The 25,625-nt window shown below is 40.8% G+C and overlaps 3 protein-coding genes across 4 annotated transcripts; all 3 read left to right on the top strand.

Moving 5' to 3' along the window:
* Positions 1–811: 811 nt before the first annotated feature.
* On the top strand, positions 812–5,895 carry zfpl1 (zinc finger protein-like 1). 2 transcript variants are annotated; one of them, XM_003450439.5, is made up of 8 exons: positions 812–981; positions 2,418–2,532; positions 2,624–2,735; positions 2,892–3,085; positions 3,253–3,331; positions 3,457–3,642; positions 4,433–4,556; positions 4,645–5,895. In XM_003450439.5, exons 2-8 carry the CDS (start codon positions 2,431–2,433, stop codon positions 4,829–4,831), a joined length of 984 nt encoding a protein of 327 aa, XP_003450487.1. In that variant the 5' UTR covers positions 812–981; positions 2,418–2,430; the 3' UTR covers positions 4,832–5,895. The 2 variants fall into 2 exon arrangements, with proteins under 2 accessions (XP_003450487.1, XP_005472014.1); XM_005471957.4 differs by having other exon boundaries at positions 2,415–2,532.
* Positions 5,896–9,277: 3,382 nt separating this feature from the next.
* Positions 9,278–17,024, top strand: si:dkey-273o13.3 (LIM domain-containing protein A). Its single transcript, XM_005471956.3, has 8 exons — positions 9,278–9,338; positions 10,270–10,481; positions 10,667–13,043; positions 13,434–13,462; positions 13,595–13,756; positions 13,845–13,911; positions 14,015–14,119; positions 15,269–17,024. Exons 2-8 carry the CDS (start codon positions 10,273–10,275, stop codon positions 16,115–16,117), a joined length of 3,798 nt encoding a protein of 1,265 aa, XP_005472013.3. The 5' UTR covers positions 9,278–9,338; positions 10,270–10,272; the 3' UTR covers positions 16,118–17,024.
* A 2,407-nt stretch (positions 17,025–19,431) lies between these two features.
* Positions 19,432–24,418, top strand: rom1a (retinal outer segment membrane protein 1a). The gene is made up of 5 exons (XM_003450465.5): positions 19,432–19,554; positions 19,807–20,044; positions 22,634–23,064; positions 23,200–23,446; positions 23,586–24,418. Exons 2-5 carry the CDS (start codon positions 19,895–19,897, stop codon positions 23,805–23,807), a joined length of 1,050 nt encoding a protein of 349 aa, XP_003450513.1. The 5' UTR covers positions 19,432–19,554; positions 19,807–19,894; the 3' UTR covers positions 23,808–24,418.
* Positions 24,419–25,625: the final 1,207 nt, after the last annotated feature.

Raw genomic sequence — 25,625 nt, 5'->3', positions numbered from 1 at the left:
TTCGCAACTGATGTCCATCTTAAATTGTCAAGTATTCCACGCACGTTTGTTATTGCTGTATTTCTTTACTCCAATTTGCATTCATGATATATTACTGAACCAAAGCTGCTGGGATCTGCAAGAGTAAATGATCACAGACATTCATTGATCAGCTATTCAGCTATTAATTGACAGAAAATGCAGGAAATCTATCTATCTATCTATCTATCTATCTATCTATCTATCTATCTATCTATCATCGATGGAATACTTATATAATTAGTTGAATTGTGCAGTCAGTATTATGAAAATAGAAAAAAAGGGAAGACAAATTTAGCTCATCAGTCAGACACAAACCCCTGGAGAGCAGACTAGGAGAAAAGGGGAAAGAGAAACAAAAGGGAGGTGTGTGTGTGTGTGTGGGTGGGTGGGTGGTTGGGTGGGGGGTATAATGGTGTTATCGTTTCATGAAAAACATGAAAGTTGATGCTTTTAATTTACATCTCAGGTGCTGTACTCCAAGTATTCTGTATAATTCATGTGTAATTTTTGAAGAAGGAAAAAAACATGTTGGCTAGTGCCAACATTTGGCCCAGGGTCTGTAACTTATGTCTGTTTGGCATAAGCGCCAAAGAGGGTTGTGATTAGAAACAGATTTACAAAACAAAGCCTGGCTCATGCTAAGGTTTATACTTATCACTTTTATACATTTAATTACCGATATGACAACATTCACCTTTTTACAAATCATTCTAACGGGGTAGTCCTGTGCGCTTCGACGCAGCAGATGGCAGCATACGCCAATCGGTTTGTTTACAAAAACACACGAAGAAGAAAGAGAAGCGGAAGAGACGTGGCACATAAACAGAAGGAGGAAGGAACCAGTTTTACTGATGACAACCTCTGGAGCCGCCTTCCATGTGAATTCAGCAAGAAAGCTTAAATGACAGGCGTACCACATCACCTAAAGCGAAAGCGACTCGATTAATGTCTGTCTGACAGGTAACGTCTGTAATTATTGTCTATATTTGAACTTCGTCAACTCCAACAGCTAGCTAGTTTAGCTCGCTAACGCTGCTTTACCCGATAACTTCCAGTTGAGCTAGCAGCTAGCCGCTGTTAGCTGAGTTAAATGTTGGAATTACGCTGTGGCCAGGTGTTACAGCTGTCAAGACGTGTTAGTTGATATTTAAAAAGACGTAGATGCTGAGCAGCTGGGTTTTCGAATTACTTATGGGAAGTTCCCACATCCAAACACTGCGTGCAACTATTACAGATAAAGAAATAAAAAGTAGTGACAGTCAATACAATGAGTAGCACCTATTGTCGTGTTTGAGTGGTATATTGCTCATATCTGAATTATGGCACGTTGACATAAGGTGGCGATGATTTGAAATCCCAGCCTTTAAACTGCGTTATAATATCCAAAGAGTGTTAGGTTTGTTTGGGACAGTTCATTTGCTGACTGTGACATGACAACAGGGTGACATCAGCGAAGTAGTTACGAAGACCACCCATGCTTCGGCCTTTGTACTTACTATCACCTAGCTAGGGCAAAACACTCAGCAAACGTCACATATATTTAACAGAATTCTAAATTCAGAAAAGCTGAAGTCAAGTTGACATCATTTGTAACTCTGTATGGAACTATGTATGAAGTACTGTAACATATCAAGATAAGATCTGTTCTTTGGAGAAATATGTAAAGAATGTGTGTTAGGCAAAAGCAGAAAATGAAATGCCTGCTATATATATATATATACACACCATTATAAACATGTAAATTTTGTCTGTTTTCAAAGCCACATACTGGCTTCATTGTGTGGTGGTTTACATTTGCCTGACCAGCAAAAGATCCACAGTTCGATCCCAAGAGGAAACAAAGATTCCTTGGGGAATAAGTTTCTCTTTGTGAATAAGAGAGCAGACAAAGCTAGCTCTTTATATCATCACATACCATTATCATATTGCTGTATACTGACATATCAAGTTTCCAAGCCAAAAAAATTTAATTTGTATTAAAACCATTAAATATTTTTCATGCCAGATGTTTAATATGTTTATTTTCTTGAGCACAGCATAAGTTAAGTTAAAACCCGACTCATTACTATTTTTTTTTATTCAGGAGGATTTCTACACTCAATGTCAGGAATTTTGTCAAACATTTCCTGTCAGGAAAACATCAATAAATAAAGTTATGTCATTTTTTTTTTGTGCCTCTAAGCTGTATTTAAAGTGCAGCTGACCTCAGGATAACTAGATTAAATGTGAGACTTTAAAAGTCTCATGTTTTACATGCATGCTTCATGTTTGTAGCTTCTGCTCATAGTAAAATGGAATGTGGGCTTGAATTTACAGAATAATGACAATTGTGATCCTCAGTCTGAGCTCATGCTGTTTTAGCAGTCCAACACAAACTACTTGTTTGTCCTCAGCAGATCGCAGGTGGCCATGGGTCTCTGCAAGTGTCCAAAGAGAAAAGTAACCAATTTATTCTGCTTCGAACACCGTGTGAACGTGTGCGAGCATTGCCTTGTCTCCAACCACAACAAGGTTAGTGGGTGAATGCATGGTGTCGCACATATTTGTACAAAACTTGTAGCATCACAGTAACCTTTTGTGTTTTTAACATTTTCTCCTTCAGTGTATCGTGCAATCATATCTGCAATGGCTTCAGGACAGTGATTACAACCCAAACTGTACTCTGTGCAATAATCCGCTCACTGCACAGGACACTGTCAGACTGATCTGCTACGGTGAGATTCAGGTTTCTTTTCCTGTACAAGTCAACAGTTCGTTGTAAGCAGACAGCAAGGATTAATGGGCTACTTAATTTTTGTTTGTGCTCATAGCTTAAATAAATAAGATTCTGATCCTATCTCTGCAAAGTGAAACTTTTTTTTCCCCCACAGATGTGTTTCACTGGGCATGTCTTAATAACCTGGCATCTCGACTGCCCCTCCATACGGCCCCAGCAGGATACCAGTGTCCTACCTGCCAGGGTCCAGTTTTCCCCCCTACCAACATGGCCAGCCCAGTTGCTGATGTGCTGAAAGAACAGCTGTCATCTGTTAACTGGGCTAGAGCTGGTTTGGGGCTGCCACTGGTAAGTCTTTGTTGTGTAATCTCCCTGTCGCCGTTGTATCCTGAAAACTAATCAAGTAAAAAAAAGCATACATAGTCATTCTTAGCATTTTCTGGTTGTATTTAAAAATCAAGTTTACACGTGTGATGCTGTGAGATAATGAAACGAGTGATGTTTGACTATCTCAGATTGAGGAGCCTGTCCAGGTCCTTGATGAGACTGCATCTAATGATGTCACAGATTATGCAGACTGGTCAACATTTGATTGTAAGCCTTACTCTGTTTTCTTCTCCGTTCTGTCTGGTGAAGTGTTTTCATTTATAATAAAAGTAGCAAACATCAGAGAAGATCATCTGTCTCTCTTTTTTCTTTTTTTTTATGTGTTTCTACAGCACAAGAACAAAGCAACATGTACCCCAGCCATTCTTACACCAGCAGCGCACCATCTAATTACATCTCACCTCCACAACAGGGAGACATTGGAGGTCCTCATAAGAATGGGGATCCAAACATGCAGGAGCACTCTATGATCAACTTTACTACTGCCACCGCCGGTGACACTATCACAATACACACAGGTACAGTGCTCAGAAAGCCCTCCCAATCTGCTCCCACTCTGTGCTGAGACCGATTTCATGAAACCTTCCACCCTTTTTGCCAAACAAAGCTAAACTTTTCATAAGCATTCTCATAAACGCCAAAATGCATACAGAGGATTAAACATAAGTCCTTTTACCATCACTTGATTTTTTATACTCAACCTCTTCAACCCCAAGCTTCCCCAAGTGCTGTCCTAAAATGTCTTTGTACAGACAACGATTAAGATTCTAGTGGTGACAGTCCACGATGTTGTGGAGCAGTGCGTCAACCTTGATGTCCAAATTGGGCCAAGAAATTGAAATTTACAAAATTGGGCCAAGATGCCTGTCTGTTATTTCTCCCCCATTTGTCTCTGTGCTGCGTCCTCAGGGACAGCCATGATAGCAGCTGGAGGACGTGTCATAAATTTCTGCTGTCAAAACTCTATCCATCCATTTTCTTCCAGCTGTCCAATTCAGGGTTGCATGGGGGGGGCTGAAGCCTGTGTTGGTTGTCAGGGTGAAATGAGCGGGTACACCTTGAACAGGTCACTAGTCCATGGCAGCGCTAAAGCAGAGAGACAGCCAACTATTCACACTCGCATTCACACCTACAGCCAGTTTAGAATCACCAGTTTACCTGGAGAGAACCTGCACACTCCACATAAAAAGATCTTAGCTGGCTAATGGGTTTGAGCCCAGAACCTTCTTGAACTCTGTAGCTCAAAATATAATATAGAAACCGTTTTCCTTTCTTGCTGAGACATGATCCTTTTCTTTCCTCCTCCAGCGTCATCACCGAGAAAGGTGTATGACACACGGGACGGTGGTCACAGCTCTGTGACACAGATCGACTTTGATGACGACAAGTATCGGCGGCGACCAGCGTTAAGTTGGTTTGCTCAAATACTCAAGTTAGTATTATATGACAGCATTTTGGAACAGACTTCTTTAATTACTGTGACAGAAAATAATATGGGAATGTTCTTATGATCTTTCCAGGAACCGCACTGGTGGAAAGCGGAGCTCTCTTTCCTGGAAACAGCGCGTCTTCATGCTTCTGCTGGTCGGAGTTCTGGGATTCTTTACGTTGATAATCATCATGGCTAAACTTGGACGCGCGTCGGCTGGCTCAGACCCAAATTTAGATCCTCTTCTTAATCCCAACATCCGTGTGGGGAAAAACTGATGACATGCAATGACCCCTTCTTTTTCTCATGCGTTACACAACGTATGCCTGTGTAGAAAAGAGCTGAAAATGGACTACTATTATAGGGTTAGCTCACCAGAGGGCGCTGTTTACCCACTGGGAAGAGGCTGTACTTTATAGTGGAGGCAATCCCTGATTTCTCTCTGTTACACAGGGCCGTGGACCTGGGGACGTGACCAAGGCTTGGTGTGTTTTGGCAAAGGATTTGGTAACTGTTGCTTTGATAAAGAGGGGGCAGTATTTGTATAATATTTGTCAGTGATCTCTCTAATTTGATTTTCTCTTTTTTTTTCTTTTTCCTCAAGTTCACTAGAAACTAAACACTGTTGATGTTGAAAGAACATCTTAAGCTGGCAGAAATGCCAGAATGTAACAAAAAAGCCACTTTTATGCAGATGTAAACAGATTCCAGTTACAGGTTTGTTTTTGAGGGTTGTGAATTTCTCATTGAGAAAATGTTGCCTTCATAACTGGAGTTGTACCCCACACATAATACACAACTATTTATAAGTGTCTGCATTACTCCTGAAAACTGATTGCTTTGCTTTTAGATTTTCCATACATACTGTGTGTACATTTTTCCTGATGTTTTTGACTGGCCATTAAATAGAAATGCTCCAGAAATGCAGTATTTTTTTTAATTTCATGGTGATGTATTCTTCTGCTGTGCGCAGCAAAAATCATGCGTGAGCTATGTTTGAAATTCCATTTGTATAGCTTCAGCGGGGATATGTTATATTGCACTTTATAGTGTCTTATATCAAACATATTTATTATCTTATTGCCCAGTTTTAATGAAGCTCCTGCTGACTGCTGGTGATGCAGACCAGTGATTTTAAGAGTAAATAACATCCCACATAAATGACAACATTTCTGGATGATTTCTCCAGCCTTCAAAGAGCAGGAAGAAAGGAAAAAAAACAACTGCTGTCACTCCTGCACTCCTGCAGTCTGCAGGAGTGCGTCTTCTCTTCTACAGTATCTCACTGTGACAAAACACTACATATACAGTACATCTGTTCTAATAAATGGTGACTTTGAAAGGTTTTGGAGTTTGTATCTTATTTCAGTAGGTTTTCACATTTTTCAACCAGGATTTATTTCAAAAACATGCTGTTTTTTTTCTTTTTTTAAATTCTTCCACAAGGAGTATACATGGGCTTTAAAATGATATGTTTTGAAGGAGCTGCATGCTCGGACTTGATACATTAGGAAAAAGATACAGGCAGGCCTACATGGTGTAGACAAAGCCTGATAAATAAACAACGCGGTGCTAAACCATGTGACTGCAAGCAACTCTAACTCAACTCCCCCTGCTGGTCTCACTCAGCTCTTAAAGATCAGAGTCTGGCCTCTGAACAGACTCCCAGCTCCTCTGTTTTAAAATTTATTATTATTAATTAAACACTTTATGTAGGGTTTTCCTGCATAGTTATGTACATATGACAGTAGTCAATGTTCAAAAGCATAATAGTTACAATTTGGGGCTTAAAGAACCAGAATCATATTAACTAAACCTTTTAGTCTCATCTCGTCACACACTCACTGGCCACTTTGTTAGGAACACATTGCTAGTACTACGTTCCTCTGGTTTTGTGATATTTGGCCCATATTTACTTCATAGATCAGCAACAATGCAGCCATTAGGACATGGGTACACTGTGGTCATAAAGGACACTGACATGTCAGCAACAATACTCATGCAGGCTGTGACCTTTAAACAATCCATCACCCTGAACTGTTGATACAAGGCAGGATGGATCCATGCTTTCATTTTTCAAAATTCTCACCCTACCATGTAAATGTTGCAGAAGACATTAGAACAGGCAACGTTTTCCCACTCTCCTATTATCCAATTTTGGTGAACTTGTGCAAATTGTAGCTTCAGTTTCTTCTTCTTAGCGGAAAGAAGTGTCACCCGCTGTGGTCTTCTGTAGCCCATCTGCTACAAGGTTCAATGTGCTCTCCATTCAGAGATGCTGCTCTGCATACTTTGATTGTAATGCGTGGTTATCTGAGTTACTGTTGCTTCCTATCAACTTAAAGCAGTCTAACATTTTGTTCTGGCAACAACATTGCATTTTCTCCCAGAGATCTGCCACTCACTGGATATTCTCTCTTTTTTCCAGAACATCCTCTGTAAACCCCAGAGATGGCTGGGTGGGGAAATGCCAGTGTGGAAATGAATAACAATGAAATATTCATGTGAAAATGGCAATAGGATGCAGGAGCTTCAATTAACAGATCACAACTGGCCATTTATTAGAAACTTACAAACATACAAAGAAATTATATGACCGCAAAAGTCAGTGAACTCCTTGTATGGCAACAACTCCCGTGACTGGAGGCAACCACCAGCTGCAGTCCTAGAAGCAAACAAGGAATTAAAAGTCTACACTAAATACAGCCGCTAGAATTACTAAACAAGTCAGTGCTGTGAATGGCGTCTAAAACAATCCTTAAATAAAAGGCAGCCAGTGTTCTGCTCATTTTCTGCCTACAATTAAAAGTAACATATAAATTAGTAAATAAAAAATACACCAATACAGAAATAATAAAGCTTTACAGTTATTAAATCTACTAATAAAATATCTGTCATTTCATTTTATCTGGCAAAAGTATTAGTCAGTCCAAAGCACATGGGCAACACAGCACAGGCCAGGAAAATGGCAGGAAGCAGTCCCTACAGCTGGCAGCAATCACCTGTGTGACTCACTTGTGATTGGCTCTTCCCTTGCTTGGCGTTCCCAAGCTACACTCAGACCAGCACACCTGGCACCAAGAACTGTACCACATTTAAAGTCTCTTTATTACTTCTGTTAGTTTATTATTAAAATGCCAGAGGCCCAAACAGTTGGTCTGAGATTCAGTAAGTGACCTTAAGGCATGCTTTGAATTGCTCATGTGACATACCAAGTGAACCTGCAGCACATGATAGGGCAACATACCCATACAGCAGTCATATTTTCCCCGCATAAAAAGTTTACTTAAAAGTTGTAACAATTAAATGTATCTGAAAAAGGACAATCACAGTCTTTTAGCGTGGAAAGGACAGCATTCATTACTGCCTGCGATGACTTATTGCGTGATGTACCTTTGCCACATCCTGCTTTATTGAGTCCTGTGTAGATATTAGTGTTATAAATATCCACCAATGCGCATGAGCATTATCTGACTCTCCCAGCTTTCCATTGTGCATGCTATTGATTGTCTGTGGTTCTGAGCCACGGTTACATTGATGAGGGGAGACCTGCCAGCAGTTATCAACATGCACATGTTGCAAAAATTACAAAGCAGATCACAGGTCTGCTTTATACACCAGAATACTTTGATTGTATTCTCCGACATGTTACTCGATGCATGAAAATTATATGTGGTGTTTTAACATAATCGCTTGACTGCTTTGTGAAGTCTAATGGTTTTTGTCACTCTATTGGAGTTCAATGTATTTCTCAGTAACTCTGAGTTATTAGATTGTCCATTGCACTGACATAATAGGGACATCCTGATCAATACGTCCACACTTTCTTGTTAACATGCTGCACACTTTTCCTGCACCTCGCTGCACTCCTGATGCCAATCGTAGGCGGTAAAAATGTCTTTGTAATGCACTTTTACATCTGGAGTGAGTTTTATAGGCTAGCTTGGCCTTTTTAACAGAAGAATTTTCATTTTCCCATCTCTAACACATTAACAGACAAAAAAGAGCATTTTGTGAAATGTGTAATACAAGAAGATAACATCTGATACCCACCCACCACCATGCCTTGCAGTCATACAGACTCGCTTCAAAAACAGAGTTTACCTCACATTTTTTTCCCTTTGCTGTTCCTATTTTTGATGAGCCCAGCTGTACGTGCCCCTGTGCACACTGAGCAATGAATGCTGGAAGCCATTGTGTTTTTTGGCTGGCATAGCAGCTCACATCAGTGACATTAAGGCTTCATTCTATCGCTGTGTCTTCAGGCCATTTCCAAAATAAAGATAGATTCTTGTGATTTTTGAGATTTCTTTGGTGATATATTGAGACAGGCAGACAAAGTTCAAATAATGCAGCGCTGCTTCGATGTCTTGCAGCTTCAGCAGAACAAAACTAGTACAAAAATCCAGAAATATATATTTTTTTTAAATGAAAGTGAATGAAAACTGCAATGAAAATTAATGTTTCAGGCTTTTTTTAATGTACACTACAGAAATGTGTGCATGTGGCTTGAATTGATTTTGGAGTTATACTGTACATGCACAGAACAATACATTCCTCATTCAGCTGGTTATTTTTAAATTCAAAAGGTGTCATACAGAGTATTCAATAGAGTTTAATAGAGTTCAAAGTAGCTGCTCACGGCAGCTTTCCTTTCTGTCATTGGACGGTGCAGGAGTATAAATTGAAATGGGAGTGTGTGTGCTTCACATGTGCCTCCCAGTTCAATTAGAAGGCACATCACGCAAGGGGAGCTTCTGTGAACGTCAGGGCCTGTGGAAGACTGTGAGTACAGCTCTTGTCTCTATGGCAGCTTAGTTAGTCACAAAAAAGCAGCTGGAACAGTTTTTCATCCTCTCGAAAACTGTTGTTGCTTATTACATGTGAGAAATGACACTGATGTTAATGTTAATGCAATAATCTTATTAAGTTTAAGTAAGTTATTTGTTTTCATTCTGGATCTAGATTGTAGTAATCTAGAATAGATCTATGAATTTGTAATCACTGAATGTATATTATAACAGGCATTTTCAGATTTTATAGATGCAAATTTGAAGTATTGCTGTGTTCCTGTTATTATGCACACTTTGAATATGATAGAAAAATAAGCAAGACTCTGAAAGCACAAACCTCCACCAAGGCAGCTGACTCTCTTGGGGTCAGCTTCAAAGACAGGCAGATGTGAAATGTAAACGTGAGGTCGGAGGTCAAATGTGACATGATATTTGGATACAAACTATAATGTGATAGTAAGAATCGCTATCATATACCAGTTTCATTTCCTTTGTTCTGCCAATGCAAACAAAGGCAACAGAATTTTAAGCATAGTTTAAGTTTAAGATGAAGTTTTATCAAAGTTTTATCTTATTTGACCTTGAAGAAGTCAGAGGTCCAAAGTAATGTGATATTTAGAATCTTCATATATCATTCACTATATACCAATATCATATCAATACAAACAATGATGATAAGAAATATAGTTTTAAATAGATCTGTGTATCATTATAATCACATTGAAGCAAAGGTCAGAGGTTAAATGTGACATAATATTTTAAATCTTTCTATGGTACAATAAACACCACAACTTTGTTTCTAAGTCATAAGGCGTTTTGTCAATTCTTGACTAAATCATTACGTTGACCTTGAAGAATTGGTGGATGTAAGTGGATGAACTGAGTTTGTGCAAGTTTCTGAGGACTCTTGATTGCATTGCCAGCTGATGGAAAAAAAATTCAGACCTGTACATCCTCATCAGAACACCAGGGAGATCATAAGTCACAAGGCAGAAATGTGTGATCATCAAGAAAAAGAGCACAAGCACAGAAGACCACCTGGCTCAAAAGCTCCACATGTGAAGCACCACCATCAAAATCAAGGCCATCATCGTCACAATAATAAACAAAGGTCGGATGGCAACGATAGTCATGAGTAAGTCCATCCTTTTTCTGACTGTATGTTAACAGTAATTATTTAAGCATTTCATATAGATTTTTGGGGGTTTTTACAAAATGAGGATTAATCATGTGTGGTTGGTAGTTAGGCTAACCGAGTATCAGAATTCATTCACTGTTGACACTGTGCACTTTAACACCCATGTTTTCTTTTTGAAATAGCACTCATTCAACAGCAGAGGAGAGCATTTTGAGTGATCATCATACCAACCATCAACATCAGTCCGAATCTCACCATTACCACCACAAGCAAAACCATCGTCATGTTTCTCTTTCACAAACTTCCTCAAGTTCCTCAAGCCATTCTTCTTCATCCTCTTCATCTTCATCGACATCCTCATCTTCCTCCTTGTCCTCCTCCTCCTCCTCCTCCTCTTCTTCTTCCTCCTCCCCTTCCTCTTCCTCTTCCTCTTCTACAACATCTTCCTCTTCTTCTAGTCTGTCTTCTCAGAACAGCAGCAACAGTGACACTTCAGATAGCAATCCTTTCAGGAAGCCACAGCATTCACAATCCTGGACCGATATCTCTGGAAAACACAAGTACTTTGATGAAGGAGATGACATGGCTCCTTTGATAAATAAACCAGCTAATTCAAATGAGCTGCCCAACAAACAGAAACAAGAGAAAAGCAAGTCCTCTCGTTGTGGCCCCAAAAATGGAAGCTCAAAAAGCCCTAAGAAAATTACAAGAAGCTTTGAAAATGATGGAAGTTTCCGCAAAGCCAAATCAATGGAGGCTCTCACCACACCCAAAGACAAAGGAAATGGAAATGAGGATGAAAATGAATCGGAGAAGAGGGAAAATGAAGCCAGGAAGAATTTAATGAAAGAAAAAATGAAGTTCTCTGCTTTTCTTAATGAGATTACTCGGCAAGTGCTCAGCCCAATGAGGCTAACCACTCTTGGCGTGACAGATGCGCAACGACCCTGCAGTCCAGGGCAGGCCTCTCTTAGATCCAGGAAGGCAGACAGCAGGACTGACAAACCTAGACAGCAAAGTCGCCCCACCAGTGCAGACTCAATTAGCTCCAGCAAATATTCACACTCTTCGCAGTTGTCTCAGTCTAAATCTTTCCACGGTGAAAGTCGCTATTTTGAAGAGTCATCCCATCACATGCATCATAGGCCAAAAAGCTGCACAGAATTCAGTTGTTTTAGAAGACGTCATTCATGGTCTCAATCTCCTGAGCGTCACTCCCATTCTTTTAAGCACTGCCATAACCACCACAAAGGAGCCCATGAGACTTCTAGTCACCATCACCATCATCATTACCATGAAAATAGCCCAAGTCATCGCCATCATCACAGAAAGGACCACAGTCCTGTATATCCCCATGGAGATTCACACAGCCATACTTACCACAACAAAGATCACCACACTGCATCACATCACGATCACCATGGGCAACATCGACATAGAGAACCCTATAGCCCATCCCATCATCATAGTAATGCACACCATCACCACCATGGCAAGCACTACGGTCATGTTCATCACCATCACCATCATCATGTAGACCACAATAGCCAAGGCCATCACCAAGGAGACCATGATAGTCCAGACCATCACCATCATCACAAAGACCACCATAGTCCAGACCATCACCATCATCACAAAGCCCACCATAGTCCAGACCATCACCATCATCACAAAGACCACCATAGTCCAGACCATCACCATCATCACAGAGAACACCATAGCCCAGGTCACCACCATCACCATGGAGACAACAATAGTCTAGAGGATCACCATCATCGTGGAGACCACCACAGTCCAGACCATCACCATCATCATGGAGACCACCACAGTCCAGACCATCACCATCATCATGGAGATCGCCATAGCCAAGGCCATCACCATCACCATGGGGGCCACCATAGTCCAAACCATCACCATGACCATCACCATGGGGACCACAATAGCCCAGAACACCACCATCATCATGACCACCACAGTCCAGTGCATCAGCATCATGGAGACCACCACAATCTGGGGCATCCCCATCATCATCATGGAGACCACCACAGTCAAGATCATCATCACCATCATCATAGAGATCACCACCTTTCAGACCATCATCGTCATGATGGAGACCATCACAGTCCAGACCATCACTATCGTCACCGTGACCATCATAGTTCGAACATTCACCATCAACATGACCACCACAGTCTAGATCATCATCATCATGATGACCATCATAGTTCAGGCCATCATCACCATGAAGATCAACATAGGGAATCTCATCACCATCATGGAGACCAACACAATCCAGGCCATTGCGTACAACATGGAGACCACTACAGATCAGGTCATCACCACCATGAATCACATCCCAACCAGCACCACTCAAGAAACAGTGATCTTGACCATGATGACCACCACACTCATTTGAAGGGGCATTCTGCTGGCAGTCCACCGGCACACGGGAAGACAGAGTCTCTTTCCATTAAACCAGAGTCTTCCGGGACAACAGCAAGCAAGCCCAGCAGCCACGAAGAGGAACGAACAAGTTTCATTGGTCCATCATTACATCAAGTATGGCATTATTATACTACTGAAAATGTTTTCTATTATGGTGCGCATACATACAAGTAACTACCAGGCCATTGTTTTATGTGTTTCATTAACTGGTTATGTAATGATGTTCATCTAATTTCCATTCATATTGATTTGGGGCAAAAGCTTGCACGTCATGGCAGACAATAGATCTGCAAATGACATTCACGTGTTAAAGAACAATAGATTAGTTACAGAACAATAGATTAGCTACTAAATACAAACTAATAGCAATCAATTTGACATCCTAGACTAATATTCTATGTTCATCTTTCATTTCATTTCATTTCATTTTTCACTTTAGATAATAGAGTACCTGTTGAATGCTGTTTTTCTCATTAAATTTATGTATTTATTTCTTTAATACAGGAGAAGAAACAGGAGCTGGGTAGAATCATGTAAGTGTAATGTTATTTGTTTGGGTATTTGGATGTGAATAACATGGAAAATATGGAACTGTTCATTTAAAAAGAAAAAGAACTATGCATCTAAGCTTGAGAACACTTGCTTTTTGTCTGTCTGTATTATAGGATAATACAGGAACAAAATGAAGGTCTGCACCACAGTTTGCTGAAGACAGCTGTGAGGATGGAGTGTTTGGGAGAGGAATTCATGAGTAGCCAAAAGCTGTTGGAGGCAGAACTTCAGAGGACACGCACAGAGCTCAGCAACCTCACGGAGAGGTTTAAGAGGTGAAGAATGCCATTTCCAGAGACTAACTGCAAATAGTGATAACAGTTATAATGTTTGCTGAGTAACTCTGTCTCTGCCTAATTTCAGACTACATGATAACTGCTCCTCCACACAGCAGACTAATAATGTTCTGGAGCAAAAGCTTCACTCAGTGGTGAGAAAGCAAGCGTCGCTGTACATCTGATATAAGACATCCATTACTATAAACATATATGTGAGCTATTACATCTTGTTCCCCCATTTTCCTTCTGTTTCAGACTCAAAATATGGAAGAAGAACGACAAAGGTTGAACCGTCGTATTTCGGAGCTGACGCAGCAGCTTGGTAATGTGAAATTTGCCAACTCTGGCGAAGTGTTCAGTGTAAGCTCTTTGGCATTCTTTCATTTCTAGGTCTGGAAAATATTAGTAACATTTAATTCTGGTATTCCTTGCAAATATCAAAGTAGCGGCTGCTCAGGTTGTAGAAAAAAATCTGATTGTTTAGATCAGTGATTCCCTAAGTGTAGAAGGTATCTCTAGGTGCTGCAGGTGAGCTGCAGTAATAACAGAAATTCATTTTGAAATTACTCCCTAGTCACATACAGTTAGATATTATATCCATCCTCATCCGCTTTATCCGAGGTCGGGTCGCGGGGGCAGCAGCCTAAGCAGAGAAGCCCAGACCTCCCTCTCCCCAGCCACCTCCTCCAGCTCATCCGGGGGAACACCAAGGCGTTCCCAGGCCAGCCGAGAGATATAATCTCTCCAGCGCGTCCTGGGTCTGCCCCGGGGCCTCCTCCCGGTGGGACATGCCCGGAACACCTCACCCAGGAGGCGCCCAGGGGGCATCCTTGTCAGATGCCCGAACCACCTCAACTGGCTCCTTTCGATGTGGAGGAGCAGCGGCTCTACTCTGAGCCCCTCCCGGATGGCCGAACTTCTCACCCTATCTCTAAGGGAGAGGCCAGCCACCCTTCGGAGGAAGCTCATTTCTGCCGCTTGTATCCGCGATCTCGTTCTTTCGGTCACTAGATATTATATAAATCTATTTAATTATATAAAAAATAAGTTTAAACTGGTAACAGGAGGGGGTTAGTTTGTGATATTAATCATTACTCTCACCTAAATGTACCACTCTTGTATTGAAGTTTGTGTCCTAGAGGCAAGTGGGTCACACATTGGCCTAAACACTTATGTCTGAGTAGCATTAGCAATTTATAACCAACAGCCTGTGTAGTTTATGTTTTTTAAATACAGTTTTCAAGGAAATGCATCTCTCTTTCTTGTATTTTGATTAGAGTGAGATTTATGAGTCCACAAACCAGTGGGTAATGACATGCAGGCTATATTAATCTTTTCATACAGCATGAAATATAAATGTGTTTTTCCTATGTTTTAAATAGAGGACAATGTTCCACTTGGCATTAGTATAATTTTGCTCATACAAAACCTTTGTTTTCCTTTCTATCATATTTCGTATTTATTATTTCCAAATTCCATTGAACTGATCAGTTTTTCTTCTCATTTCAGGTGACTTCTGCGATACACAAAAACAACCATCATTTTCAGTCAGATGATACCATCAATCAGGTGGTTCTCCCAATCGCTCCTCCTCCAGTTCAGTTTATGGACAACGATAATTATGGAAAGGTTAAAGCTGCTGAGCAGGAGCAACCTCTAGGGTCAGTCCCAGAGGAGGAGGAATCTGACTGGTCTGAAATGGGAGAAGAGACCCCACGGCTTATACTGACAGGATCAAGCAGGGGTCAGACCTGGAGACACCGGGAGGCAGACCTGGACAGAGACAGCGAGTCAGGAAGTGAGGAAATTCCCAGACAACACTCTCCACGCCCACTGCAAATACCTCATCTTCAGTTCACCTCCCACAGTGACAATTTACCCGCACCACAAACTAGTTCTCGCTCTTCTGGCATGAAGAATCTGTCTGATGGCATGACAGGTGAGGGAAGTTACAGGTCCTCTAGTCCAAACCACGGATCTGCCATTCTTATCCGGTCAGCAAGCCTGGAGGAAATTCCTCTGGCATGCCATCACATGCAAAAAGAGCTGAGAGGCACAGAGGCCATGATGGACCTCCGCCATCGAGGGAATGAAGCTACTGAGGATTTAGATAATGAGATCATTCATCATTGGAACACAAGCAACCACAGGGATATGATTATTGGGAGGCCAATTGATAGCAGTATGTCAGTGGCAGATAGCAGCTTGGCCAGCCTGCAGTCAGCCGAGCGGATGCTAAACCACTTCATATGTGATTCATACACTACAGAGGGAAGAGTGCAGGACAGGGCTGAAGTACATGGCTGGATGGGAGGGATTCCAGATGAGGTGCTGAAAGGAGAGCGAACAAAGCTGTGACAGTAACATGACTGCACTAAAATCCTAATTTAATGTAGCTATAGTAGAAAGTTTAATGAATAAGCTCATTTTAGTGGTTTATGGATTCAGCCACATTCATTTGATGTTTGATGTAATTTAATTTCTCAATTTGAAAAGTAGATTTTATGGATTTACTTTGATAAACTGATGCTGACACTTTCCTACTGTCTCATTGGTGTATCCAATAAAAGCGATGAGTTTCTAGCTTTAAATTATTATAGCTAGCATTTGCTGAAAGTGATTGTTGGTCGATGAATACTATATATATAAATGTGCACCTTGGAAAATCCTGTACGGCTTAGATAAACTGATTAATTCATCGTAAAATGTAAATGTGTATTTTTGTTGCATAGATACAAATAGAATGGTCAGCCAAAACCACTGACAGGTGAGCCTCCAAGGCTCCACCACAGAGCCCACAGGATCCAAAGGTTCCACTGCTGAAACAACAAAATAGCCACAGTTCATACTCTGACAGGTCAAATGTGGTTTTGTGGCTAAAGGACGACATACACAATGTTAGGCAGGTGGTTTTAATGTTGTGGCTGATCAGTGCAGTTCCTTTTCTTTTTTCATCATTGCAGAGTTTTAAAAAGTCATCATATAAGTTATACTTATTAACATAGCTAGCTACAGTTAGATACTTTTGAATGCTATAAACAACATCAAGCACAATTTAAAACAGTTAAAAAGATCATATTGAACCTGATTTCCTTTCACATTATAGTAAAATGTAATTATGATAGGCTTGCCTTACATGCTACTGATAATATATATACTTATAAATACGGTATTGCTATAGCTTTTAAAATGTGAAAATTATCTTATGTTTGCTGTTTTCCTCATATTACAATATCCTGCCAAAATAAAAGCTTGCAAATGAACAGATTTTACAGTTGTGTTTCTGTCCATGTCACATCTAACTGAAATGAAAAAACAAACAAACCCACAATAAAACAGTGAGACACAGTTTCAGCTGTGAATAGAATAGAATAGAATTCAACTTTATTGTCATTGCACATGTCACAAGTACAAGGCAACGAAATGCAGTTTGCATCCATCCAGAAAGTGCTTTAGCAATAATATAGATATATTACAGAATATAGATCTATTATAGGTATGTTACAATGTACACGGTATGAAGGTATGTTATGAATATACTATAACTATAAGTATGTACAGGCTATAGCTGTAGTGAGTGTACAAGCTATGTGCAGGCTATGAACAGGTTATACATATGGTTAAAAATATGAAAACTATACAGATTGTAGATAGCAAGTATTAATAAACAGTTGTACACAGTTCTGAACAGTTGTAAAATTATTGTATGTACAGTATGATTGTCTATACAGCATTTACAGTAGTGCAGTTGAGATCAGTGAGATATATGGATAAATTATACAGTAGTTATATAAAGTGCCAGTGGTTGTAAGTTCAGTGGTTCAGTGTTATTATTGTCTGTATGAGGGTACAGCCGGCCATTTGTTTGTTTTGTCCATTGTCTGTGTGTTCAGTTATGGGTGGTTGTGTGTGTGTATGTTCAGTCCATGAGTTTAATGTGGGTGAGATGTCAGGAGGCAGAGTTCAGGAGTCTGACAGCTGTAGGGAAGAAGCTGTTCCGGTACCTTGTGGTGCCTCTCAGAGGGCAGGAGGGTGAAGAGTCTGTGTGCTGGGTAACTGGGGTTTTTGATGATTTTCCCAGCCTTTTTCAGACACCGCTTCCTGTAGATGTCTTGTATGGCAGGAAGTGGTGCTCCGGCGATGTGCAACCCTCTGCAACGCCTTCCGGTCCGAGGCAGAGCAGCTCCCATACCAGACTGTTATACAGTTGGTCAGGATGCTCTCAATGGTGCAGCAGTAGAAGTTCACCAGGTGGTTCTTCCTCAGAGTCCTCACAAAGAAGAGGCGCTGATGAGCCTTCTTGACCAGCTTGGAGCAGTTGGTCGTCCAGGTGAGATCCTCTGAGATGTGCACTCCCAGGAACTTGAAGCTGTTCACACGCTCCACAGCCGTCCCTTTAATGTAGATGGGTGGATGTGGGTCAGCATTCCTCCTGTAGTCTACGATGAGCTCCTTGGTGTTCTCGGTGTTGAGCAGCACGTTGTTGGTGTCGCACCACTCAGCCAGGTGATCCACCTCCTCCCTGCAGGCAGCCTCATCGTTGTCTTTGATGAGGCCAATCACCGTGGTGTCATCTGCAAACTTAATGATTGTGTTGGAACCATTGGCAGGTCTGCAGTCATGGGTGGAGAGGGAGCAGAGGAAAGGGCTCATCACACAGCCTTGTGGTACACCGGTGTTCATTGTGATGATAGATGAGCAGTGGTTATCCAGCTGGACATGTCTGGGCCGGTTGGTCAGGAAGTCCAGTAACCATTTGCACATAAGGGAACTGATGCCTAGGTCTGTCAGTTTCCTGATGAGTTGTGAGGGGAGGATTGTACTGAACACTGAACTGAAGTCTATAAACAGCATTCTGGCGTAGGTGTTTTTATTGTCCAGGTGTGAGAGGACAGAGTGCAGCGCAATGGAGACTGCATCCTCTGTGCTCCTGTATGCGAATTGGTGGGGGTCCAGGGTGGGGCGGAGACAGGATTGCACTGACTTATAATTGTGGAAAGCAAAAATGTCAATACTTACCCTGTATTTACTTGATACTGGATTGATACCAAAAGTAGTACAACAGTAGTGATACACTTTCAGATGCCTTTTGTGAACTGTAATGAATCAACATCTCACTGTATACATGTTCTGATTAAGAAGGTGGAGACAAATATTAATGATGTAGATTGATTGTAGATTTGTTTGCTTACATATGAGAGGAGTTCTGCAAAGTCAGGGCAAATGACAGAGATCATATTGACCAGAAATATTAATGGAAAATTGGTACCAGCATGGAGGAGGAGGTGAGAATGTTTCCCACATTGGGACCATGGTACTTGGATTCAGAGTATTAGTCAGGCAGTAATGAGAGTTGGCTACTCTTCCCCTCATATATTACTACACAGAGTTGAGGGCCAGTGACTCTGGGTCACATACAGGACTTGGGCTGTCTCTCAACCTGTAGAGTTGAATCTCATGTCATTTTCTTGTACCTTGTAATTTTTCCCAGTAGATGTGTCCCAAGTGTCTGCGTTACACAGATAATGACTTGTGTATTAATAATACCTCCCTGTCAAGTTCAATTTGGCTTGTCATCCATGTCCCTCTGTATGAGTGACGGATGCTGAGCAGACAATGGCCTGGATCCACAAACCAGTTTAATAGGATAGGTAGGTATTAGTGGTAAGACGCCCCCCTGCATCCAGGTTTACCAAATCCAGTGTGCCAAATCCACTGTGTGGCACACTGGACGGTACACAGTGGTTGCTGGAGATAACTGGACTTTTTTTCAGAATCTTTTAGGAAAAAATAAGGTAAAATTTGACCCACCAACATCAGTTTAATTGAAGATGCACCACTTGTGATGTAAAGCTATAAAACTCAGAAGTTTCCAGGGACTTTCTGCTAACCTCTCTACTTCTAAGTTTGGTTGTTTGTTTCTCACAAAACTATTGTCTTTGTGTCTGAACTGTCCTCACACTGTTTATACAGGTGTGTTTCTGTTCTGCCGTCTTCATCTTTAAGCCTTTGGAGTCCTCCCTCTCATCTCTTCTCCTCTCTCACAGCCAGAGCACAGCATCGTCCCTCGCAGCCTCGTCGCTCTCCTTCCCCTACTCCCCCGGTGAGACCTGGTAAGATTCCCCCACTGCAACCATGGTGGTGATGAAGATGAAGTTCCCCTTTCAGAAAAGGGTGAAGCTAGCCCAGGGACTGTGGCTCCTGTCTTGGTGTGCCACAGTTGCTGGAGCCACGACCTTCACCCTGGGGTGCATCCTAAAGACGGAGCTCCGCAGGAGGGCAGAGGTACTTAAAATTTGATCTCCTGGAGCGAATACTTTCTTATACTTTTTGAATGTACCCATTTTTGTCATGTAGGAAGCCTGAAAATTACTACTGGGTAATTACTATTTGCACGCAGTGTAGGATTAACAGTATGCATAGTTACTGTAACTGTGTGTAATAGGAAGAAATTCATTAAAATTATTGTTGTCTGCAATGATAATTATTACAAATAATGTCAAATAATAAACCACTAATAAGTGCTAATATTTCTAGTCTCACATCAAATTGTGCATTAAATATAAGGGATGATATATTTATTTGCCTGAAGAATCTGATTATACACTATAATACCAGGTGTGAATATTCCTGGGTACACTCAGCAAATGCCATCTGTGTTGGGTTTCAACTGTAGACACTAGATTTTCAGGGAAAATGCAAAAGGAAAAAGTCTTAGAGGATAAATGAAATCTCCATGCTAATCGGCAATCAACACACCTGTGACCCACTTTGGATCCTGACTCATCATTTCATAAATTAGGCTCCGTCAGTCTTAATTACCCTAATCCCTACTGCTACTTAAAGCTGTCACCATAGCTTTGTATGATCAGTTTTATTATAACACTGAAACACTTGGAATGATTGAAAAATGCAAAGAAAATATTATCTTATTATGTAGATTACAGCAAAGGTTTAATCCCATCATCAGAGAACTCTGTTTGACTGAACACAAGACTTTGTTGTGTTTTCAAAATTGAACCAAATTTTACCAAAATGAATCTCTGCAGATGTTAGTTTGCTTGACATATAGCTTCAGGACATGTGCTCTACAAACATGATCCATTGGAATCACATTGGTTTACCAAATTTGTAAGCCAAAGACAAACCAAAGACAAACAGTAGAACATTCAGTAGAACCTCACTACCATATTTAAAAGGGAAGTGGCTAATTTCATGCAGTTTTGGTGTTTGTATCTGTTCTGTATAGTAGAAGTGGATAACAAACTGAGTTCTGAGTTACTAAATGTACGACAGGTATCCTTGAACGATACGTTTAAGCGCCAGCTGCTTGTGGCTCATACATTCTGGTCTAGCTCTTCATTATGAGATTTAGCATCTGACAGTAATGCTGACAATATGTGGATTTCTATATATATTTACACACATTTACAAATTGACCTCTCTTCATAAATAAAGGTGGAATCCTTTTAAGCCTTCTACGCCTCATCAACACATGTTGTGATGTCAAAAATGTTAACTTTCATTTCAGGACTGTACTCTCGGCATTAGTGTCTATATATTTAAAATAGTAGGCATTGGAGAAGAACAGTCTGACTTATTAGAGGAGAAACAAATTGGTTAAAAAATTTACATATACATGTAATTGTGTTTATGGCTGTGAACATAAGCTCTCTGGACATTTTATTAGACATACACCTGACACAACTGGGTTGGACCCCTTTTTGCTTTTAAGAACTGCCTTATTTATTCATGGCATAGTTTCAACATGGTGCTGGAAACATTCCTTAGAGAGCTTGGTCCATATTGACATGATAGCATCACACAGTTATTGCAGATTTGTTGGCTGCACATCCATGACTTGAATTTTGGTGTTGCATCACTCCCAAAGGTGCCAGATTAAGATCTGGCGGCTGTGGAGACTGTTTGTGGACAGTGAACATTATCATGTTCAAGAAACCAGTTTGGGATTATCTAAGCTTTGTGACATGGTGTGTTGTCCTGTACAAGGCCACAGCCATCAGAAGATGGGTACACTGTGATTATAAAGGGATGGACATGGTCAGGAGCATGTAAGCTTTGGGGTTTGAACCATGCTCAGTTGGTACTGAGGGGCCCAAAGTGTGCCAAGAAAATATCCCCACATCAAACAACAAAGTAAGTCATTGATACAAGGCAAAAAACGAGACTCACTCAACCAACATTTTTCTAGTCTTCTGGTGTTCAATTTTGCAGAGGCCATGCAAACTGTAGCCACAATTTCCTGTTCTTAGCTGACAGGAGTGGTACCTGATGTGGTCTTCTGCTGCTGTAGCCCATTGCTTAAATGTGTTGTGCACTCAGAGATGCTCTTCTGCATACCCTGTTTGTAACAAGTGTTTTTTTTTTCAGTTACCATTCCTTACCTATCAGACTGAAGTAGTCAGGCCTTTCTACTTAAACCTTTAGTATCACAGAGACATTTTCACTCAGAGAGCTGAAGCTCACTGGATACGAGCAATTTTCTGCAAACCCTAGTCATGGTTGTGTAGGGAAAAAAAACCCAGTATATCAGCAGTTTCTGAAATACTCAGACCAGGCACCAACAGCCAAGTCACTTAAGTCACCTTTCTTCTGATGCTCAATTTGAACTTGAGCAAGTCATCTTGACCATGTCTACATGCCTAAATGAACTCAGTTCTTGCCATGTGACTGGCTACTTCATTATTTCTGTTAACAAGTAGTTGAACAGGTGTACCTCACAAAGTGGCTGGTGAGTGTGATTTTCATACAATTTCATACTTCACTAATTTTGTTTATTTGTTCTGCATAATTTTAATGAGATAAATTTGAATGGTTTAATATTCCATACATTGCTGTGTGACTCACTTTCAGGTAATGGATAACCAAGACATTCATATTGTGCCGAACACCCTCATGATTGTTGGTCTCGCCTCCCTGGGCATCAACTACTTTGCATCAAAGATCTGTCAGGATGCCCTGGACGCTGGGCGATTCCCTCGCTGGAAGAACTTCTTGAAGCCCTACTTCGCTGTCTCTTGCTTCTTCACCGTGCTCATGCTGCTAGCTGTCATCATGAGCTACGCAATGAAGGGCAGTCTGGAGTCTTCTCTAAAGGCTGGCCTGAGGAATGGCATCCGCTTCTACAAGGATACAGACACACCAGGCCGCTGCTTCCAGAAGCAGAACATCGATCGCCTGCAGATGGAGTTTCAGTGTTGTGGGAACAATGACTTCAGGGATTGGTTCGAGGTCCAGTGGATCAGCAACCGCTACCTTGATTTCAGCTCTAAGGAAGTGAAAGAGTAAGGGTCTGGAGGGTAGTGGCTTTCACATTTGTGCATATTCTTGAAAAATTAAAGAGTTTGGATTGAAAAAGTGTGACTAAAGAAAACAATCATGTGGTAACAGTGTTAGTAATCCCTCATTTGTTTCTATAGCCGCATCAAGAGCAACGTGGATGGCCGTTACTTGGTAGACGGAGTCCCATTCAGTTGCTGTAACCCCAGTTCTCCACGGCCGTGCATCCAGTATCAGCTTACCAACAATTCAGCTCACTATAACTATGATTACCAAACTGAGGAGCTCAACATCTACCTCCGAGGGTGCAGAGAGGCTCTAGTCAACTACTACATGGGCCTGATGAACACAATTGGGGCTGGAGTTCTGTCAATCTTCCTCTTACAGGTAAGCCCGACAATGATTTCAGGCAGAGATTGTGGTGCGACAGCGAGCTTGTAATTTATCAAATGAGAGACATACAACACTAGGTTTTAAAGAGCTTACCCTTGTCTAACTTGTTCCTCAATGGCTCTCACTTTTGCAGGGCTCTGTGCTTGTGAGTTTGCGCCTCCTGCAGACTGCCATGGAGGCAGTGGCAGGAAAGGAAAACACTGAAATTGAGACAGAAGGGTACTTGCTAGAGAAGGGAGTGAAAGAAACCATCATGGAGTACCTCGACCCTGTGCTGAAGTTCTTCCTGCTCAAAAACCAGGTCGAAGAAGGGAGTGCTGCAGCCACAACAGCTGCTACACCAACTCCCACCTAAACCACATTTTACATTTAAAAACATCACGTGTAAATAACTTGTACAAGACGGCAACTACGGAATGATTTCAATTTTTAAAAAAGAACACAATAACGAATTTCTGTGAATTTCACAAATTTAGGGATAGTGTTTTTGTTTTTTTATTGTCAGATGACTATCACAAGTAAAGTTTATCTATACAGTGTTACTCTAATTCCCAGTCAAATTCTATCTTGGTGTCTTTATTGCCAGTAAATGTACCCATAGCAGCTATGATTAATCCAGATTTCAGACACTTGTACTCCTTAAAATGAATAAGATGCTTAAAATAATGAGATCTTTTTTATTGTTTATCACTTTTATTTTGCCTGTTATTCACTGCACAAGATTAACAAATCCTTGATTGTTATATGTTTACAGTCCTACAAATATATGCAATTGATGCACCCATCAATCAGAAGATAAACATTAATCGAAGAGCAAGTGGACAAAAATTATATATTTTTTGGAAGATGTAAAGCTGACTGTAGAGAGACATGAGGCACAATGCTCTGCTGCGCAACAGGATTATGACAATAATAATATATAAAAGATGATTTATTAAAGTTTGAGGTTACTAAATGCCTCATGGAGTGGAGTTGTTTTCTTATTTTCTTTGTGATGTAAATACAGCACGCAGAGACATTAAAATACTTCACTTGTCACCTTCCATGACAGTGGCTGTGAGATAGCACTTTCTCCTTGCCTCTCTCTTATCTCACTCAGTGAAAGGAATCAGATTACAAAGGCTGATTAATCGATGTCAGTAATGCAATGAAAGCCATCAAGTGTGTCCTCTGTTCTGACACCTTAGCTGCTAAATCCCATTAGTTAATACCCAGCCTGCTGCCTTTGCAGTTAGACGCCTGCGTCAGGTGGCTGGCAGATGCACGGTGAACCATATGAAGGCTTGGTCTCCTTATACAAATTTGAAAAGGTGAAAAATAATAATACTGAGACTGGTAAAACGGAATACTGGTAAAGCTGAGAGATAATCATTCGAACACAAAGTTATATAGGCATGCCAATATGTAATGTAATATATTTCCCTAAAACTGTACAAGGAAGTTTATTTAAAAAAAAATCACTTTACTGTTTACATACATGCCTTTTTTGCACATTACAAAGTGCAGTATTTCCATCATGTTATTTACACCTATCAGACATAAATGATTATCTCTTCAGCTTGGCAAGAGTTAGTGTGTGGGATATATTAGGGAGCAAGTGAACATTTTGTCCTCAAAATTGATGTATTAGAAGCAGGGAAATTGGGCCAGAGTAAGGATTTGAGAGAGTTTGATACGGTTTGATCAGGTCCCCGGGTCTCAGTCCAGTTGAGCATCTGTGTGACGTTCAGGACAAACAAGTCCGATCCATGGAGGCCCCATGTTGCACCTTACAGGACTTAAAGGATCTGTTGCTAACATCTGGGTGCCAGATACCACAGCACACCTCCAGGGGTCTAGTGGAGTCCATGCCTCCATGGGTCAGCAAAAGGGTGACATGTGACAAACACAACATTAGGCAGGTGGTCATAATGTTATGCCTGGTCGGTGTATATTTAGAGTCACTGTTTTTAAATCTGTTGAAAAGATTCATGACTCTTTATTGTCATTATGCAAGGATAACATAATTATGGCAATACTCCCTGACATGGTGCATTAAACTTAAATAACAGGTCAATATACTGCCAAGAATATTAACATATACAATTTAAGAAGTCTATAAATATGGGAAAATACAATGGGTGATATTAAACTGTGAGTAAATGCAATCCAATAAATACCACTTTGTGAGACA

The sequence above is a fragment of the Oreochromis niloticus genome, linkage group LG10 (assembly GCF_001858045.2).
Source record: "Oreochromis niloticus isolate F11D_XX linkage group LG10, O_niloticus_UMD_NMBU, whole genome shotgun sequence".
Taxonomy (NCBI): Eukaryota; Metazoa; Chordata; class Actinopteri; order Cichliformes; family Cichlidae; genus Oreochromis; species Oreochromis niloticus.
Note: the sequence above shows the minus strand (reverse complement) of the source record. Positions and strands in the feature narration are given on the sequence as shown.

What these genes read in the sequence shown, in the direction of transcription:
- zfpl1 (XM_003450439.5), top strand. Translation starts at nt 2,431, where the DNA reads ATGGGTCTCTGCAAGTGTCCAAAGAGAAAAGTAACCAATTTATTCTGC. An exon ending in TGTCAGACTGATCTGCTACG is followed by an intron (nt 2,736 to 2,891) that starts GTGAGATTCAGG and finishes TTTCCCCCACAG; the next exon opens with ATGTGTTTCACTGGGCATGT. An exon ending in CTGGTTTGGGGCTGCCACTG is followed by an intron (nt 3,086 to 3,252) that starts GTAAGTCTTTGT and finishes TGACTATCTCAG; the next exon opens with ATTGAGGAGCCTGTCCAGGT.
- si:dkey-273o13.3 (XM_005471956.3), top strand. Translation starts at nt 10,273, where the DNA reads ATGGAAAAAAAATTCAGACCTGTACATCCTCATCAGAACACCAGGGAG. An exon ending in GATGGCAACGATAGTCATGA is followed by an intron (nt 10,482 to 10,666) that starts GTAAGTCCATCC and finishes TTTTTGAAATAG; the next exon opens with CACTCATTCAACAGCAGAGG. An exon ending in ACTCTGGCGAAGTGTTCAGT is followed by an intron (nt 14,120 to 15,268) that starts GTAAGCTCTTTG and finishes TTCTCATTTCAG; the next exon opens with GTGACTTCTGCGATACACAA.
- rom1a (XM_003450465.5), top strand. Translation starts at nt 19,895, where the DNA reads ATGGTGGTGATGAAGATGAAGTTCCCCTTTCAGAAAAGGGTGAAGCTA. An exon ending in AGCTCCGCAGGAGGGCAGAG is followed by an intron (nt 20,045 to 22,633) that starts GTACTTAAAATT and finishes ACTCACTTTCAG; the next exon opens with GTAATGGATAACCAAGACAT. An exon ending in TGTCAATCTTCCTCTTACAG is followed by an intron (nt 23,447 to 23,585) that starts GTAAGCCCGACA and finishes TCACTTTTGCAG; the next exon opens with GGCTCTGTGCTTGTGAGTTT.